The 15,438-nt window shown below is 45.1% G+C and overlaps 1 protein-coding gene across 1 annotated transcript in view; it reads left to right on the forward strand.

Annotated features, from left to right (window-relative positions):
* RCC2 (regulator of chromosome condensation 2) overlaps positions 1 to 15,438 on the forward strand; it is a 1,536,688-nt gene that overhangs the window by 364,782 nt on the left and 1,156,468 nt on the right. Inside the window, exon 4 of the mRNA XM_044061821.1 lies at positions 5,569 to 5,712. Within this exon, the coding sequence (XP_043917756.1) occupies positions 5,569 to 5,712 (144 nt within the window). The remainder of the gene's footprint in view (positions 1 to 5,568; positions 5,713 to 15,438) is intronic.

A 15,438-nucleotide genomic window follows, 5' to 3' on the forward strand; every position in this document is an offset into this window, starting at 1 on the left:
TGCATCATGCATAGCAGTTGTCACTGGCTCAGTCATTTGCAGACATGCACAGCTGAGGACTCGACCACTCGCTGACTAGGTCAAGGCAGAGCTTCTGGATGCTGCTACAAACGAGGAGTTTGTTTGGATACCCAGCTGAAAAGTTGTTGGCTACATTGGACAAAAATGGAAATCTAAAATAGTGAGTTTTATCTTCATCTAGGTGTAATAGGATCTACCCTTCCAAGCCTTGCCCCCCCCCCCCCCGACAGGACAAGGGGAGGCTTTCTTGTGCTACGTTCCCCCTCCTACTCTCTGGCCGTAAGGCTAACTTTCTTCCTACAAGAATGGAAAACCATTAGCAAGGACCAGTGGGGCCTTCAAATCATAAAGGGGCTAATTTTCATTTCAGAGAAATTCTGCATTTTCTAGGCATACCAAAACCACCCAAAGAGCAGGCTAGAGTCTTTTGCCATCATTCCTTTTAGACCTACTTAAGGGATCCATGCATGGTGTTTCTCCAGATCAAGAAGGAAAAGGTTTTTATTCAGTAAATTTTCAAATCTCAAGAAAACAAGGCACCTGGAGGCCTGTCTTGGACTTGTTAAGGTTAAAGATTAATTTCTTTTTCAAACTGATAACTTTTCAAAGGTTTCTCTCCTTGATCATTCTGGATGCATACATAGTTACTTTACACCTAGAGGACCCTTAACGTCATGTCCCTATTGCACACTACTGTTTGTAGCAGCAGGCTTGCACTGCCAGTTCTGTTTACCATTTGGTCTGTCTATTGGTGCTAGTTTTCAACAAGTGCTAAGGCTCCACTAATAGACCACTGCTTAACCCTAGGGAGTTCACATTTACCTGGGTGAGTGGTTCTGTGGCTTTTCCCTGATTAACACAGACTCTCTAAACCTTTTACAGGTCACAGTGGACTACTTCTAGAAGGTAGGTTTCGCCCTAAACCTCCCTGTCTCTCACTTCCCATGCAAAGATTCTTCCTCTGAGTCTTAAGACTCTGAAGCAAGATGCCTTCCTTCTGTAGAAAAAAAAATAATTTTCCTGACAAAACTACTCATCAGCCTGCTGCCAAAGCAACACATTTTGGCAAGAGTGTTTCTCAGGATTTTTAGGTGCATGACTTGCATACTCATGAGTCCTGTTGGCAAACCTACTCTTGAAAGCCGCAGTGGTTCCTTAAAGAAATTCACTGCAACAGCATTCTCACCCAGAAGGTGCATATCCACCAAAAAGAGTTGTTGGCTGTCTCTACGCACTCAAGCCTTTCAACAAAGTTTGAAACAAAGAACTGTACATATCTGGACAGACTACATCAGTAAGTGTGGCACATAAACAGGTGGGGAACCCCCCCCCCAAACTCTTGTGCAATGCCTCTCCACCATTATCCTCGATTCTCAGGGGTACTGATAAAGGTAAATATAGACAGGTTAAGTACAATCTCATTGCCCAATACTGGCCAAGCCAGCACTAATTTCCCCTCCTTTTGACCCTCAGCAAAATAAGATTCCACCCTGTTTCACAGGAAGTAATCTCAGCCATGCCAAGGGCTCAAAATTCCACCCTCACCTGTTTGCACTCAAACTGACAGCCTGGAGGATTGACTTTCAGAAAATGTCATCTCCTCTGAGGTGTTAGCCATTCTTTAGGTGAGGAAACCCACCACCAGGCAATCATGCCTAGGAAAATGGACTATCTTCTCCATCTGGTGCCACAGCAAGAGCACAAACTCTCCTCAGACAGACATCAGACCAGAAAGGTGCAGAACGAGGGCCTTTCTTGTAGCAGTAAAGGTACATGTTTCTGCCTTATCAGCTACCTACCCCATTCCCCTCCCATTTGCTCTCAACCCCGCCTGAAGTAATTTTTAAAGGAGATATTTCACTTGAGGCCACCTAGTAGCCCATTTCCTACCTGGTATCTGATTTTCGTGCTAGAAAATTGGGAATTACTTAGACAAAACACCCAGGCAGAGCAGTTGTTGATGTCTTCTCCGTGGGGAGAGAGGGCAAACCTATATCCAAACAAACCGTGTCCACGTGGATAGCTGTTTGCATTAGGTTCTGTTACATTTACCATGGAAAACCTCTTCCTGTTAATGTTAAAGCCCATTCTACCAGGAATAGGCCAGCTACAACTGGCTTCCTCAAGAGTTCCTATATTGGCCATCCTAGAAGCTGCCACTTGGAACTCTGGTGTTCTGTAAAGGTGTACACGTTTAGGCATTGCCTCAAGAACTAAAACATGGTTTGCTACAGCCATCACGCAAAACCTTATTTTCTAAGGGCCAGCAGCTTCTCCTACCACATTTCACTAGCTTTGTGAGTCCTGTCAAGAATCAGTACTGCAACACTGAAGTATATATTAGTCACACTTCCATAATTGTAAATGTTTTTGAGTGTGTCCATATTGCAGTACAAGCTCTCTCTAGCACTATACTTAGCCAGAATAACAACCCCTTTAAAATTGTACCTCATACAAAGCTGCTTGGTGTCATCATTGATGAGTACCTAAAATTCAACATTCATATTCAAACTGCCAGTAAAAAAAAAAAACAAAAATTAGGACTCTTGTACAGTAATCGCTACCTCACCACCTACACCAGAAAAACCCTGATCTCCACCTGCCTTCTCCCCTCTGTCTTGTACTGTGCTCCCCTGTTCACCAACTTCCAACTGGGACTACAATCCAAACTGGAGTCCTGCTACAACAAAATAAGCAAATTTGAAACAAACCCCCCAAACTCTCCCCATCATTGCCTCTTCCTCCAATCCCAACAATGGCTAGAGGTACCAAACTACCTAAAACTTCTAAAACTCACAACAGCCCACAAACCTATCTTCAGGCCAGCCAGCTGTCCCACTGTCTCCACCATCTTAACCCTTTGTATTCCAAACCAAAACCTACTAAAAGGCTACAAACCTTCCCAGCCCCCTGGCCACTTCCATACTTCTAGCCAAACTATGGGACTCACTCCCACCCACCCCCTCTCTCCGAAATACTCCAATCTCTTCCAACTTCAATTCCCTCCTGCAAACCTACCTATCCTCTAAATGGATCTGTCCCTGCTCTTTCCCCACTTGAACTCATTAGCCTTTCCGTATCCACACCGACATTCTACCCCTCAGTTATGCTCATCACCTCCATCCTACTGTTCTCCTAACATACAAAACTCAGTAACTACTGCTGAACTGCTTTTATACCCTTGTTACCTGCTCACCAAATCTATGTAAATATTGACATTCATATGCCTGGAAACGGTTCAACTACAGAACACCCTGTCTGCTAGACTTCCTTACAAAGCTGTTTGCTTGCTGTTACCACAGCCAGTCTATAGCCTATACCGCGTAGGTATCACTAATATTTCCTTCTCCATTTTTGATAATTTTATTAATGCAGAACTCCTACCTCGTAAACATTTTATTAAGATTTACTCTGCTTACTGAAAGTATCTGCTATCACCACAGATACTCTATATGTATTTAGTAGTTTATCTCTTCATACTTGTTAAGTTGTATTCTCCATGTTACATGACTTATGTGCATGTTTATTATTAATTGACTTGTCACTGTCAACGGAGCTCTTCTCCCTGGGCCTCCACTGAAAGTGGGCTCTTGGCCCAGTGGACTTCCCTGGTCAACAGACTGAAATAAATCTGACCCTTTACCCCCCCCCCCCTTGCTTGGTGCAAGTGAGGGAGGGAGGAGACTCCAACATCCAAATCCATCATCCCTTCTCCTCCTTACTTGTGTATTACTACTCTTGCTAACTGCATCTGTGGAGGTCCTGCTGTTCTGGCTGTCAAGACTCCTTGTATGCTGCTTAAAAATACATTGAGGGTGATAATGAATGACCTTGTATCTGGACATCCAGACAGGGTATAAAGTCATCCATCTTGTTGCTGTATTATACCCAGAAGTTCAGGCATCATCCTCGGGCATTTGTTGGCTAGGGGGTGATGTAGAGACTGGAAATTGGGCCAGTCGCAGGCTTCTGGGTGGCAAGAAATCACAATCTGTACTGCAACATTTATCTACTCCAGCAGTCACAACTGTTAAGTGTGATAAAAATGTACTTGCTCCCTTCTTATGAAGCTGCCCAAGGACAGTTAACAAAATTGTCCTCTCAGATGTGATCTATTCACACAACCTTGTTTCTGAAGTTGAGCAGCGGGTACTAAAGGAGAAGACATTTTCTAGCTGATACCAATGATTTTATACCACTTGGGCTACTATATCTTTGCAATTTACTAGCCTTTGGCCTTTCTTGATCTTTCAGTAAGGTGCATTGTCATCGATTTCAGCATGTTTGCCCATGGATCCTCTTTTTTTAGAGTTTTGTTAAGCTGTTCTTGAAATGGGTTTATTTGACCCCTAAAAACAGGTGATGGTGTTGGAATTTTAACTTTTAGCTGGAAAGGTTAAATCAGTCTCCATTTGAACCAGGTCATTTGGCTGTTTTTTGGTTAATGATTTGGAAGACTGTTTTGCTTATTGCTCTGATACATCTGCAAGGGAGTATCTAAGTTGCAGGTTGTCATGGCGGATGCACCCTGTTTTGGTATTCCATAGTGGCAAGATTTTAAGAACAAATTCTTCCTACGTGCTAATAGTAGTTTTGGAGTTTATTTGTAATTGAGCCATCATTTTCCCTGCGTTTCTCCCTGAACTTTTAAGCCAGCTTCTCCATACTGTGGATGTGCATAGGCAACTTTGGTATTATCTTGACAGAACCAAGTCCTGCAGGGAAACTGCCCAGCTGCACATGTCCTATGATGGGACAGGAAGGGCAAGCCATGTCCACCCAGACAGCTTCCAGAAGGTTGCCCATTAATATTTCAACTGTGGTAAAAGTATTCTGGACAGGATCAAGGCACATTGTACTAGAGCCTTGTTTGTGATGGCATATTAGAAAAGGGTGGACTTGAAGGTCAAGAGATACCTACTTGGTCCTCTCTACGTATTCTTTTCAATGCATTGCCAACTGGATTCCTTTTCAAAGTTCTGAACTAGCTTTGCTACGACTATTCTCCAGGTCTTACTGGATCCTAATCTTTCCGTCTCCCAGCCTGCATAAGCTGTGGTTATCTACCCATATGGATAAGGCTACTGCAGCAGTGACTTGTGATAAATGTAGTACAGTTGTAAGTTTCTCTTAATGTAATATTCTGACTGTCGCTGTAGTAGCTGCATCCTTCCTCCATCCCATGATGTTTTTTTTCATGACAGTAGCTTCCTTGTTTTTGGCAAAGTTGGCAAGTATTTTGGTGCCCAGGCTGCTGTTTTCTCCACACAGGAGCTCCAGACATAGTCTGAGTGCCGGGAGGGGAGTGAATGCTTTTGGACGACTTGTCTTGGCTGGTGTATCCTTGGCAGAGACATAATCTATATAGTTAAGGCTACGGTAGCAGTGCATCTTCTGTGATGGCGAGTGCAACTAACGCAACTGATTTTTTTCCTCCCAGTAGTGTAAAGATGATTTGGGATACGATTCATTTTAATAGATATATATATAAAAAAAAAAATTTCTGTAGAACCTCAACTAACCTGTGTATTTTAACTTTCCTTGCAGCTGCCTACCGCAATCTTGGCCACAACCTTTGGGGTCCCCACCGTTACAGTTGTCTGTCTGGAATTACTGTACGAACAGTTGTTTCTGGGCCTTGTGCTGCTCATAACCTCCTAATCACCACTGATGGGAAACTCTGGAGTTGGGGTAAGTAGTAATTTAGCCTGAGGAAAATGTTGCTGCTCCTCTCCCCAAACTTCGTGTGCACACTGTTCTTTTTCTGTCTGCTTTCAGCCTTTGTAAAGTAGACATTTGCACAAGAGCAGAAGACTGACTCGAGCCTATGGGAGGCGTAGTTAACTGTTTCTTAACTCTGAGCATTGCATGCCCTTCTACCCACTTTATACCTTGTTTTACATGTGCTTGTTTTTCGTAAATTTTTTTTGTTGGATTAATCTATCGTTTCCTTTGTTTTTTCTATCTTTAGAAACTTGTTTCTATGGTCTCCTCTTTTCTTGTGGACTGATTACAGTATGCTAAAACAGATTAGGTTGTTATAAGCAAGTTTACTATTGTGTGTATTTTTGTAGACCTCTGTCTTGCTTGCACGGTACTTGATGTCTGAGTTTGTGTATATGCCGTCTGCTTTGTATTCTAGACACTAATGACAACATGTATGCAGTTTTTCCTGTGTACGTGCTGTGTTTGTGCAGACATTTTATAATGAGGCTTTCTCTGTTGCAAAACAGACTTTAGAGTGAACTTAAGATGTTTTAAATACGTAACAAAGTGTGGCTGCCTGATGTTCATCGTGCATACAGCTGCAGTAATCACCGATGGGTTTTCTGCGTCAGGCGGGTCCTCGGTCGGCCGAATTCCAAAGTCTAGGTCCGGCGTCGGTTGTCGCTTTCTTTCCTGACATCAGTGCGACAGGGGTAAACAAGACACAGCCGACACCATTTTCTTTAGTCGTTTTTGCCGCGCGGTGCCCGAAGCAGAAGCAGTTCGCAAGTGCCGGTCGGCCAGCTCCTGAAATTACGAAAAATTGGAAACCGAAGTCGTCTTTAAAGCTAAGTATACCCCGTTGGGGAAACTTTTCTTGCCTCAGACCGATGGCAGACAAAGTTAACAATTGTATTTTTTGTGGGAAGCAAATACCGCATAAGGATTTCCATTCCCTTTGCATACCTTATTTAGGCCCAGACCACGACGTCTCGGCCTGTTGCTTTTGCGCTACTTTCAATAAACGCACTATTAAGCGTTGGGCGGAGTTCGCCCAGCACTTTTTTGGTAAAGCCTTTGATTATAAAATGTCGTCGGATACTCCAACTACCGTTTTGTCCAAAAAACGCAAGGACAAAGACCGACACATGAGGCCCGCGGTCTCAACCGACACCACGCCAAAACTGGCTACACGTGGTCCGGTTCTCAGCGAGACTCCTACGCAGCCCCTGACTACCGACGACACTTCTTTGGCGGTGTCCTCTGTAACCGAGACTGCAGGTACCTCGGCCCATACCCAGACTACAGCCACCGAAGCCACTGTGAGTGTTGAGCCTCCTAATGTGGACAGGTCTACTTCCACCCATGGTGTCTTTAGACCCTCATCTTCCTTTTCCATAAAGGCCTTTACTAAGTCCAAATCAGCCATGCATCCCAAGGGGCCTGTTGCACAGGGCCCATCTCCAGGCCCCATGCCTAAAAAGCAGATGCTAAAAATGGCTGAGGATTTAATTACTCTTATCAGGGGTTCCCAACCCCCCCCAGACAAGAGACCCAGAGTGGAGGAAGCTTCTCCCTCTTCTGACCAGGACTCCATTTTTTCAGAACATTCAGATGAAGAGGAACACTCTTACTCCCCTTTTGAATATTCGGATGCTGAGCAGTCTATTCCTTCTGCATCTCCCCCAGAGGATTTTTCCTTTGGGGAAACCTTGCACACCTTGAGGGAACACTTCCATTGGGAAGGCCAAGACTTTTCTGATTCCAAGAAAAGACTTGGGGAATTTCTTTTGTTACCTCAGCACAGACCTCTGGCGATACCTCCTGTCTTGGACATACTTGATGTTTACTCGGAGGCTTGCCTAAATCTGGATTCCCTGCCTCCTGCCCCAGTCAAGCCTGATAGGTACTGCAGAGTTCCCAACTCTCACCAATTTCTTTACAAAAGCCATAATGCTGACCCTGAAACCATTTGTCAAGGCCCCAAGGGAATGAAGGCCTCTACTGCTAAGAATCCACTACCTTCCGAAAGAGAGTCTAGATCCTTAGAAAGGTGGGGAAAAAAGGTATATACCTCGGCCACCCTAACCATGAGGGCCTTAAATTGTCAGTTCCATATGCTTAAATATCAGCACTTTGTTATCACAATTAAGAAATAAAATGTCTCAACCTGAACAACCAGATTTGAAGGAGTTGCAAGACATGATGCATAATGCAGAACAAGTGGGTAAACACACTTTACAATGTGGCTATGATGCCCTAGAGGCCTCAAGTAGAGCTGCTGTGACATGATCAGTCATTCGTAGACATGCCTGGCTTGGGGAACAAACCTTGCCTGACCATGTTAAAGCTAAACTACTAGATGCTCCTTTACAAAAGGATGTACTATTTGGTACTAATGCTGAGGAGATACTACGGAAAATGGAAGAAAAAGCTAAATCTATGCAAACTGTCAAAGCTTTTCTACAGGTTCAACCACCACGTTTTAGCAGAAATTGGCCTTCAAAAACTGGTTCTTTCCAGCCACGGACAAGCCACAAAGAGGTAGATACAGGCGCACATGGGGCAGAGGACAACCTCAAGGATCATATAGGGGCAGACAATGGCAAACTCCAGCACCAAGAGGTGGCGAAGACAGTGCACAACAATACAGGAAAGAAACCCAATGACTTCCCCCTTTTCATGCCAAGCAAGTCTCAGCTGACAGCACCCTTGGGAGGAAAGCTGGCATTATTTACAAGAAATTGGCATATCACAACAGACAAATGGATCCTGGACATTATAAACAGAGGCTACAGATTTCATTTTCACACTCTTCCAAAAATGAGAGGCATGCTGAACCTGCCACACAAAGGGCAGAGGCTCAAATACAAATTTCAAAGCTTATGGACATGAAAGCTATTCAAGAAGTACCTACTCACGAACAAGGTCAAGGTTTTTATTCCAGACTTTTTCTGGTACCAAGGAAAGGAACCGACTGGAGACCCATTTTGGACTTATCCATCCTAAACACATTTCTACTCATACCAAAATTCAAGATGCTCACATTACAGCAGCTTCTTCCCATGTTGGGCAAGGAGTTTTGGCTGGTAACATTGGACCTCAAGGAGGCATACCTGCATGTCCCAATCAGACAAAGCTGCAGAAGATGCCTCAGATTTCTTGCAGGTTCAATCCACTATCAATTCTCTCCATTGCCCTTTGGCTTATCTACTGCGCCCAGAGTATTCACGAAATGCCTGGCATCAGTAATTGCCTACCGCAGACTTCAAGGGATACAAATTTACCCTTATTTGGACGACTGCCTGATCCAAGCGGACAGCAAGCACATACTTCTGGAACATCTGGCTTATGTAACACGGTTATTGAATTCTCTGGGATACACAGTCAACAAAGAGAAATCCAGGCTAACACCATCTCAGAAAATAACTTTCCTGGGTGCCAACATGGACACAAACACCCAGATGGCTTATCTTACGCCAGAAAAACAGGGGCAACTAACTCAGTACTTCAAAATACTAGCAAATTGTACCAGGCTCACTGCAAGGAAAATCCTGCAGGCTCTGGGCTTCATGGCATCTTGCATTCTTTTAATCTCATGTGCAAAGTTGCATATGAGGAAACTTCAATGGTACCTAAAAAACCTATGGTCTCAACACAGCCACAGTTTGGAAACAATAATACCAATAATCCCATGTTTGCAAAAGGAATTTCTATGGTGGGCCCAAGCATGCCAAACAAACACAGGTCTTCCATTCTGCAAGCCTCAAGCAAATCAAGTCATCACAACAGACGCCTCAGACTACACCTGGGGGGGCGCACATGAGACAGGTGCATTCAGGGCAAATGGTCCCAAAAGGAAAAGCACCTTCACATCAATCAAAAAGAAATGCTAGCAGTGATAAATGCAATTACAGCTTTCAAGGACCTCCTGCTTCCAGGGCAATTATTGATAAGAACAGACAACACCACAGTAATGTGGTACATAAACAAGGTGGAACACATTCATACCCCCTGTGCGGGCTAGCCATGTCACTTTGGAACTTGGCTCTGGAATGGCAAATCGAACTTCAAGCACAGTACTTGCCAGGATTGGAAACACGCTGGCAGACAATCTAAGCAGAAATATGACAGACCCACACAAATGGAAGTTGCATCCTCAAGTGTTTACAAAGATAATCCAAGTGTGGGGAAGGCCAGACCTAGATCTCTTCGCCTCCCACAGGAATCATCAATTGAAAAAGTTCTGTTCAAGGACCTTTCATCCAAAGGCCTGGAGAGTGGACGCCCTTTCTTTCAGTTTGGCAGCATGGACAGTTTACGCTTTCCCACCTTTGCCTCTTCTGCCCAAGGTGCTCTTGAGAGCAAGAGCAGACAGACCGAAGATGATACTGATTGCTCCAGACTGGCCAAGACACTGGTACCCACTCCTGAGGAGCCTAACACATACTCCTCCCTGGATCCTACCTCTAATGCCTCTTCTACTGACTCAGCACAGCTACAAAACTCTTCACAGTCAGCTGAAAACACTCAATCTGGCTGCATGGAAAATTCCTTAACACCACAACAGACCCTACTCTCCAAAGAGGTGCAGGATGTCATTTTGGAGGCCAGAAGGCCATCTACTAGAAAGGCTTACTCCGCAAAATGGAAATGGTTTTGCGCTTGGAATGAGAAAAGAGGCCAGGATCCTAGAAAACTGAATTTGCCTCAGATATTACAGTATCTAGCTGAGCTGTTGAACAGTGGACTTTCATTTTCCTCCATCAAAATTCATGCCTCAGCCATTTCTGCAGAATACAACACTGATCCACCCTTATTCTCTCACCCACTTTTAAGACGGTTCCTCAGAGGAGCTAAGAATATAAGACCTCCATGGAAACCACCAATACCAGGCTGGGATCTTAACTACATTCTAGAAAAATTAACATTACCTCCCTTTGAACCAGCTGCCTCAACAGATTTACAATTATTTGTCCTGGAAAACAGCTTTCCTTCTGGCCATTACCTCAGCTCGTAGGGTTTCGGAACTACAAGCCCTCATGGCTGTCGAGCCCTTTCTCATCTTCCATCAGGACAGGGTTTCCCTAAGAACCAACCCGTCATTTATGCCTAAGGTAGTATCCAGGGTAGCTTTAAATCAGGCCATACACTTACCTACCTTTTACCCCAATCCTCAAAACAAAGGGGAAAGGCGGCTACATTCCTTAGACATCCATAGACACTACGTTACTATTTGGACAGAACAAAGCCTTTCAGGAAATCGGAACAACTTTTCGTGTCCTATGCTGTAGGAGCTCAAGGGAAACCAATTTCCAAACAGACAATTTCAAAATGGATAGGCCACTGCATACGGTTTGGTTAGTCCTTTCATGGCAAACCTGTTCCTACAGGCATCTGATCCCACTCCACAAGGGCCACAGCTACCTCTACAGCCTTCCTCAGAGGAGTCCCTACCAAAGATATTTTGGAGGCAGCCACTTGGAGTTCTGTACATACCTTCACAAAACACTACCACCTGCCTTTATACTCCAAAACTAGAGCAGGCTTTGCCACTGCTGTGTTGCAGGGCATTCTGGCTGCTCCCAGTTCCACCTAGTGCCTACCACCCTGTGCGTAGCTTTGGGATTCTACCCATCTGTGATTACTGCAGCTGTATGCACGATGAACATAGTACAGTTTTGTACCTACCATAAATGTAGATGTTAGAGTGCTAATACAGCTGCAGTACAGGTTTTCCTCCCTCCGTCCCCTCTTGGTAAAGGCCTAGTGGCTAACACCTCCTCATACAACCTGATTGGGTTATCCCTCTATGGTGTATTTGCTTGCAACTACTGATTTTTGATTATATTGCATTGCTTGATTATATATATAATTTATGTATTGCCTTCCTTCTGGGGGCACCTGACATCTGAGGCAAGAAAGACTGAAGAAAATGGCGTCGGCTGTGTCTTGTATACCCCTGTCGCACTGACGTCAGGAAAGAAAGCGACAACCGACGCCGGACCTAGAATTTGGAATTCGGCCGACCGAGGACCCGCCTGACTGCAGAAAACCCATCTGTGATTACTGCAGCTGTATTAGCACTCTAACATCTACATTTATGGTGGGTACAAACCTGTACTTTACCCTCTCAGTGGGAAGAGTAAAGACTCCTTGTTGAAGTTCCAAATAGTGTATTCCCAAGTAGGTATATGAGTGAAAGGAAGAATGAGTACTGTACAACTTTTACAATAGCTAATTTCAGGGAGGATGTGGACTACTACTGGTGGCTAGAGACTTTTATTTTATTGTTTCATTGGTGGTGGTATTTGCATGGTCTTGTCCATTGGCATAATTTGATGCCTGCTGTTGTGAGATGGAAATGATTTGGAAGTTAGGGCTCCGTAAATAAGAGTGCTTGTTTTATCCCTTTTAGAAGTACGTGAGAGCAGCCAATGGTACATGACTGACTGGGCATATTGAAGTGCACCCACCATCCTTGGTGAGATCCATTTGTTGTATACCATTTTAAAGTCTTGCAAAAGTGTTCCTCCTCACGTCAAAACAACCATGCTGCATGTGTCTTCTCGGCTTTGGTGTAGTGGTGGTGTGCTCACCTGCTTGCACTGTACAGATCTATATATTTTGGCCACATTGGACTCATACAGCGGATTGTGTTTGTCTGAAGAATAGACTGTGTAGTGTCTCAGATTTCAGAATATAATCACTGATGTGAAGTTGTTCTATCTCGCTGTTTTGTTCTTACACTTGGGTTCGGAGCCGATCCCTCGGCTCCGAGTCGGCCGCTTTTCAAGCTCAAACTCTGAGAAGCTTGAGACCCAGTACAATATCCCATGATGCTCTACTGTAAACTCCAGATCTAGTGTGCCGCTGCAACGGATCTACAGACTCGTCGGAGGAAGCTCGGGCCAGTGTTATTTTTTTCTATATTTAGAGATATTTTGAAAAATATTTTCTATTAGCGTGTTAGCTAGTGTTATAGTAATTAAAAAGAAATAGTTTAGTTAGACTTAGTGTAGTTTAGAATACTTGGAGTGTTTTCTTAGCTGTTTGTCTAGGCCTTAGTTTTTAGGCGTGACGGGGCTCCGTCAGCTCCTTTGTGTGTGCTTTATTAGTGATAGTTTGGAATTGGTGTACTTAATTTAGTTAAAATTTAGTTACTTCTGTAGATTTAAATTTATAAAAAATAGTTTAACTTTGTGTTAATACACAAAGTTTTGAGTTGAGGGATCTGAACTTCTATATACATATAGTTATGTATATTTCCCATCTTTCTTCAAAAAAATGTCCGAGAAGCAAAAGTCTGGCTTCAAAAGGTGTGTGTGGTAAAAAAAAATGTCTGACAACCACTCCACCTTTGTGTACTGTTTGGAATCTGTTCATTTGCAGGAAGTGTGCTCTATCTGCCACTCCTTTAGCGCCAGGGTTCTTCTGGAAAGGCGCAGGAAGCTGGTGGAAAGGGGACTCCTGAAGCCTGATTTTCAGGCTGCGCTGGACGAGACCAACCTTTCTTCCCAGGCTTCGAAGGGGTCGAAGTCGTCCAAGGGGTCCTCTGAGCCCAAGTCCTCTGTTCCGAGCTCCTCTAGTATAGTTCAATCATCGACTCCACAGCCCTTTGAGCCATGTATCGATCCTTTACTTCAGAGCCCAGTTGTGGATCCGCTGTTGGGAGACTCCTCAGTCTCAGATTCTTCAGTCTGTGCTGTCTTCGGCTCCTTCGACCCATCCCTCGACCCATTCTAAGAGGTTATCTGATTTGGACCTGGACTGCGTGGGTTGAGATTGCTAGAGAACCCGTCCCTGGCCAAAATGCTTTCCGCTTCGAGCCACTCTGCTTCGAAGCCTGAAATTCCAGCCCTACTTACTTCTCCTCCTCCTCCAGAGCCAATCGAACTCTCTGAGCCGGGGCAGACAGAACCGATGTTGGTAGAGCCCTCTGAGCCGAGGTTCGATCAGCTCCTTAGACCTTGATCTCCTCTGTTCCGATCGGGGAGTGTCTGAGCCGACACTACCTCGCTGGCTCCGGGGCGGAGAGTCGGACCGATACTTTGGTTCCGACCCTTCCCCCTCGGGGCTTCGGCGCAAGTGGGTTTGACTCCGTCCTCTGGATTGGAGCGTGGGGTCTCTGCTCGGGGAGGGCTGATGGCCTTTTCGGAGCAGACAGACTTCTCAGACTGGGATTCTGGTGCCTTCGATGCCATGAAGAAGGTCATGTCTTCTAAGACCACTACCTCCTCTGATCTTTCTTCTCCTCCCCCTAAAGGGCCTCGTTCTATCTCTTCCCCACAGGTCCCTACCAAGCGTAGAGACCCAGAGCCTCAGGTATCCCCATTGGGCGGCCCCTCCTGTACAGGGAATTCACCAGACGCTCCCACTGAAGTACCTAGGAAGAGACTGTGCAAGAGGCGGCACTTGGATTCCCCACAGGAATCCCTGACATCGGATACCGACTTGGAGAAATCAGATGGGTCCCCACGATCTCCCTCATAGGATGTCTCATTTGCAGGCGTATTATAGATCTTAAGGCAGAGGGGTGATTGGCAGTCACTTGCCCCTACTGAGGATGAGTCGGTACTTCTGAAGGCCTTTGGGTCTCAACCATCCACTTCCTGGGTTACTCCTCCCTTCGAACTAATGGATCTGGTTGTTCAAAGGGCGTGGGAGTCCCCTGATTCAGTGGAACCGGTCCCTCAGAGGCCCAACAAGTTCATTACTTCCCCTGCTAATAAGGCCTTTCTTACCAAGGGAGTCCCGGTTGATGCCATGGTGGCTGCGGCAACCTTCAAGAAAGAGATGCCGGAAACCTCTTCTATCCATCCTCCTAATAGGGATTCTAGGACGATGGACAGGTCTGGGAAATGCATATTTAGTTCTGCGGCATTTTCCATGAGCTCGCTCAACTACCTGACCCATTTTACCCGCCTTCAATGAGATCTCCTTAGAGCTGGGAGATACTCTACAGGGTAACACAGCTGATGCAGTTTCTGAGAAAGTGACTGCACAATTCAACACCCTCAATTCTATAGTCACCTCATCCATGCGGCTCATTTCTTATGCCGCCGATGAATGGAGTAGGGCGGCAGGTTCAGCGATAGCTCTTAGACAGTCCTGGATGCACCTTTGCTCCTTTGCGGAAGCCTTCAAGTCTTAGTCAATACCCCATTCGATGGTTCCGTCTTGTTCATGCTTAGTTAAGGAGACTCTTACTAGGTGTGAACAAGAAAGAAAGACGGTCTGCTGTAGGAGTCCGTTTTTCCACTCCAACTAGACCGTATTCCAAAGGGCAACAAAGTGGAAAAATGTGGTTTCAAAAGCCCCAAGGAGCTTTCCAGAACACACCTATGGATACCCCCTCTAGGGGCAGAAGAGTGGGTAAAAACTGAAGACTCCGTCCAAACGGCAGAGGGGGTCCGCAAAATCAGGGCGACAGGGAGCAGTTCTCTGGTAAGCCCTATCAGCGTTCCTGAAAGGAAGCCCGGCTGTCCTTCTCTGGAGGCGGTTGGGGGTCGCTTGGCTTTATACCCAAATGCCTGGCTAAACATTACTAAACATTACAACGGATTCTTGGGTAAAAAGCATCATTTCCAGAGGTTACTACATCCCCTTTACAAAATTCCCTCCCATGTGTACAAGTATTCCAGACGTTCCACCCAGTCTGAAAACTAGCAGCCATAGAGATTCAAAACCTGCTAGTCACGCTTCAAAATG

The sequence above is a fragment of the Protopterus annectens genome, chromosome 2.part0 (assembly GCF_019279795.1).
Source record: "Protopterus annectens isolate FY-2018-M chromosome 2.part0, PAN1.0, whole genome shotgun sequence".
Taxonomy (NCBI): Eukaryota; Metazoa; Chordata; order Ceratodontiformes; family Protopteridae; genus Protopterus; species Protopterus annectens.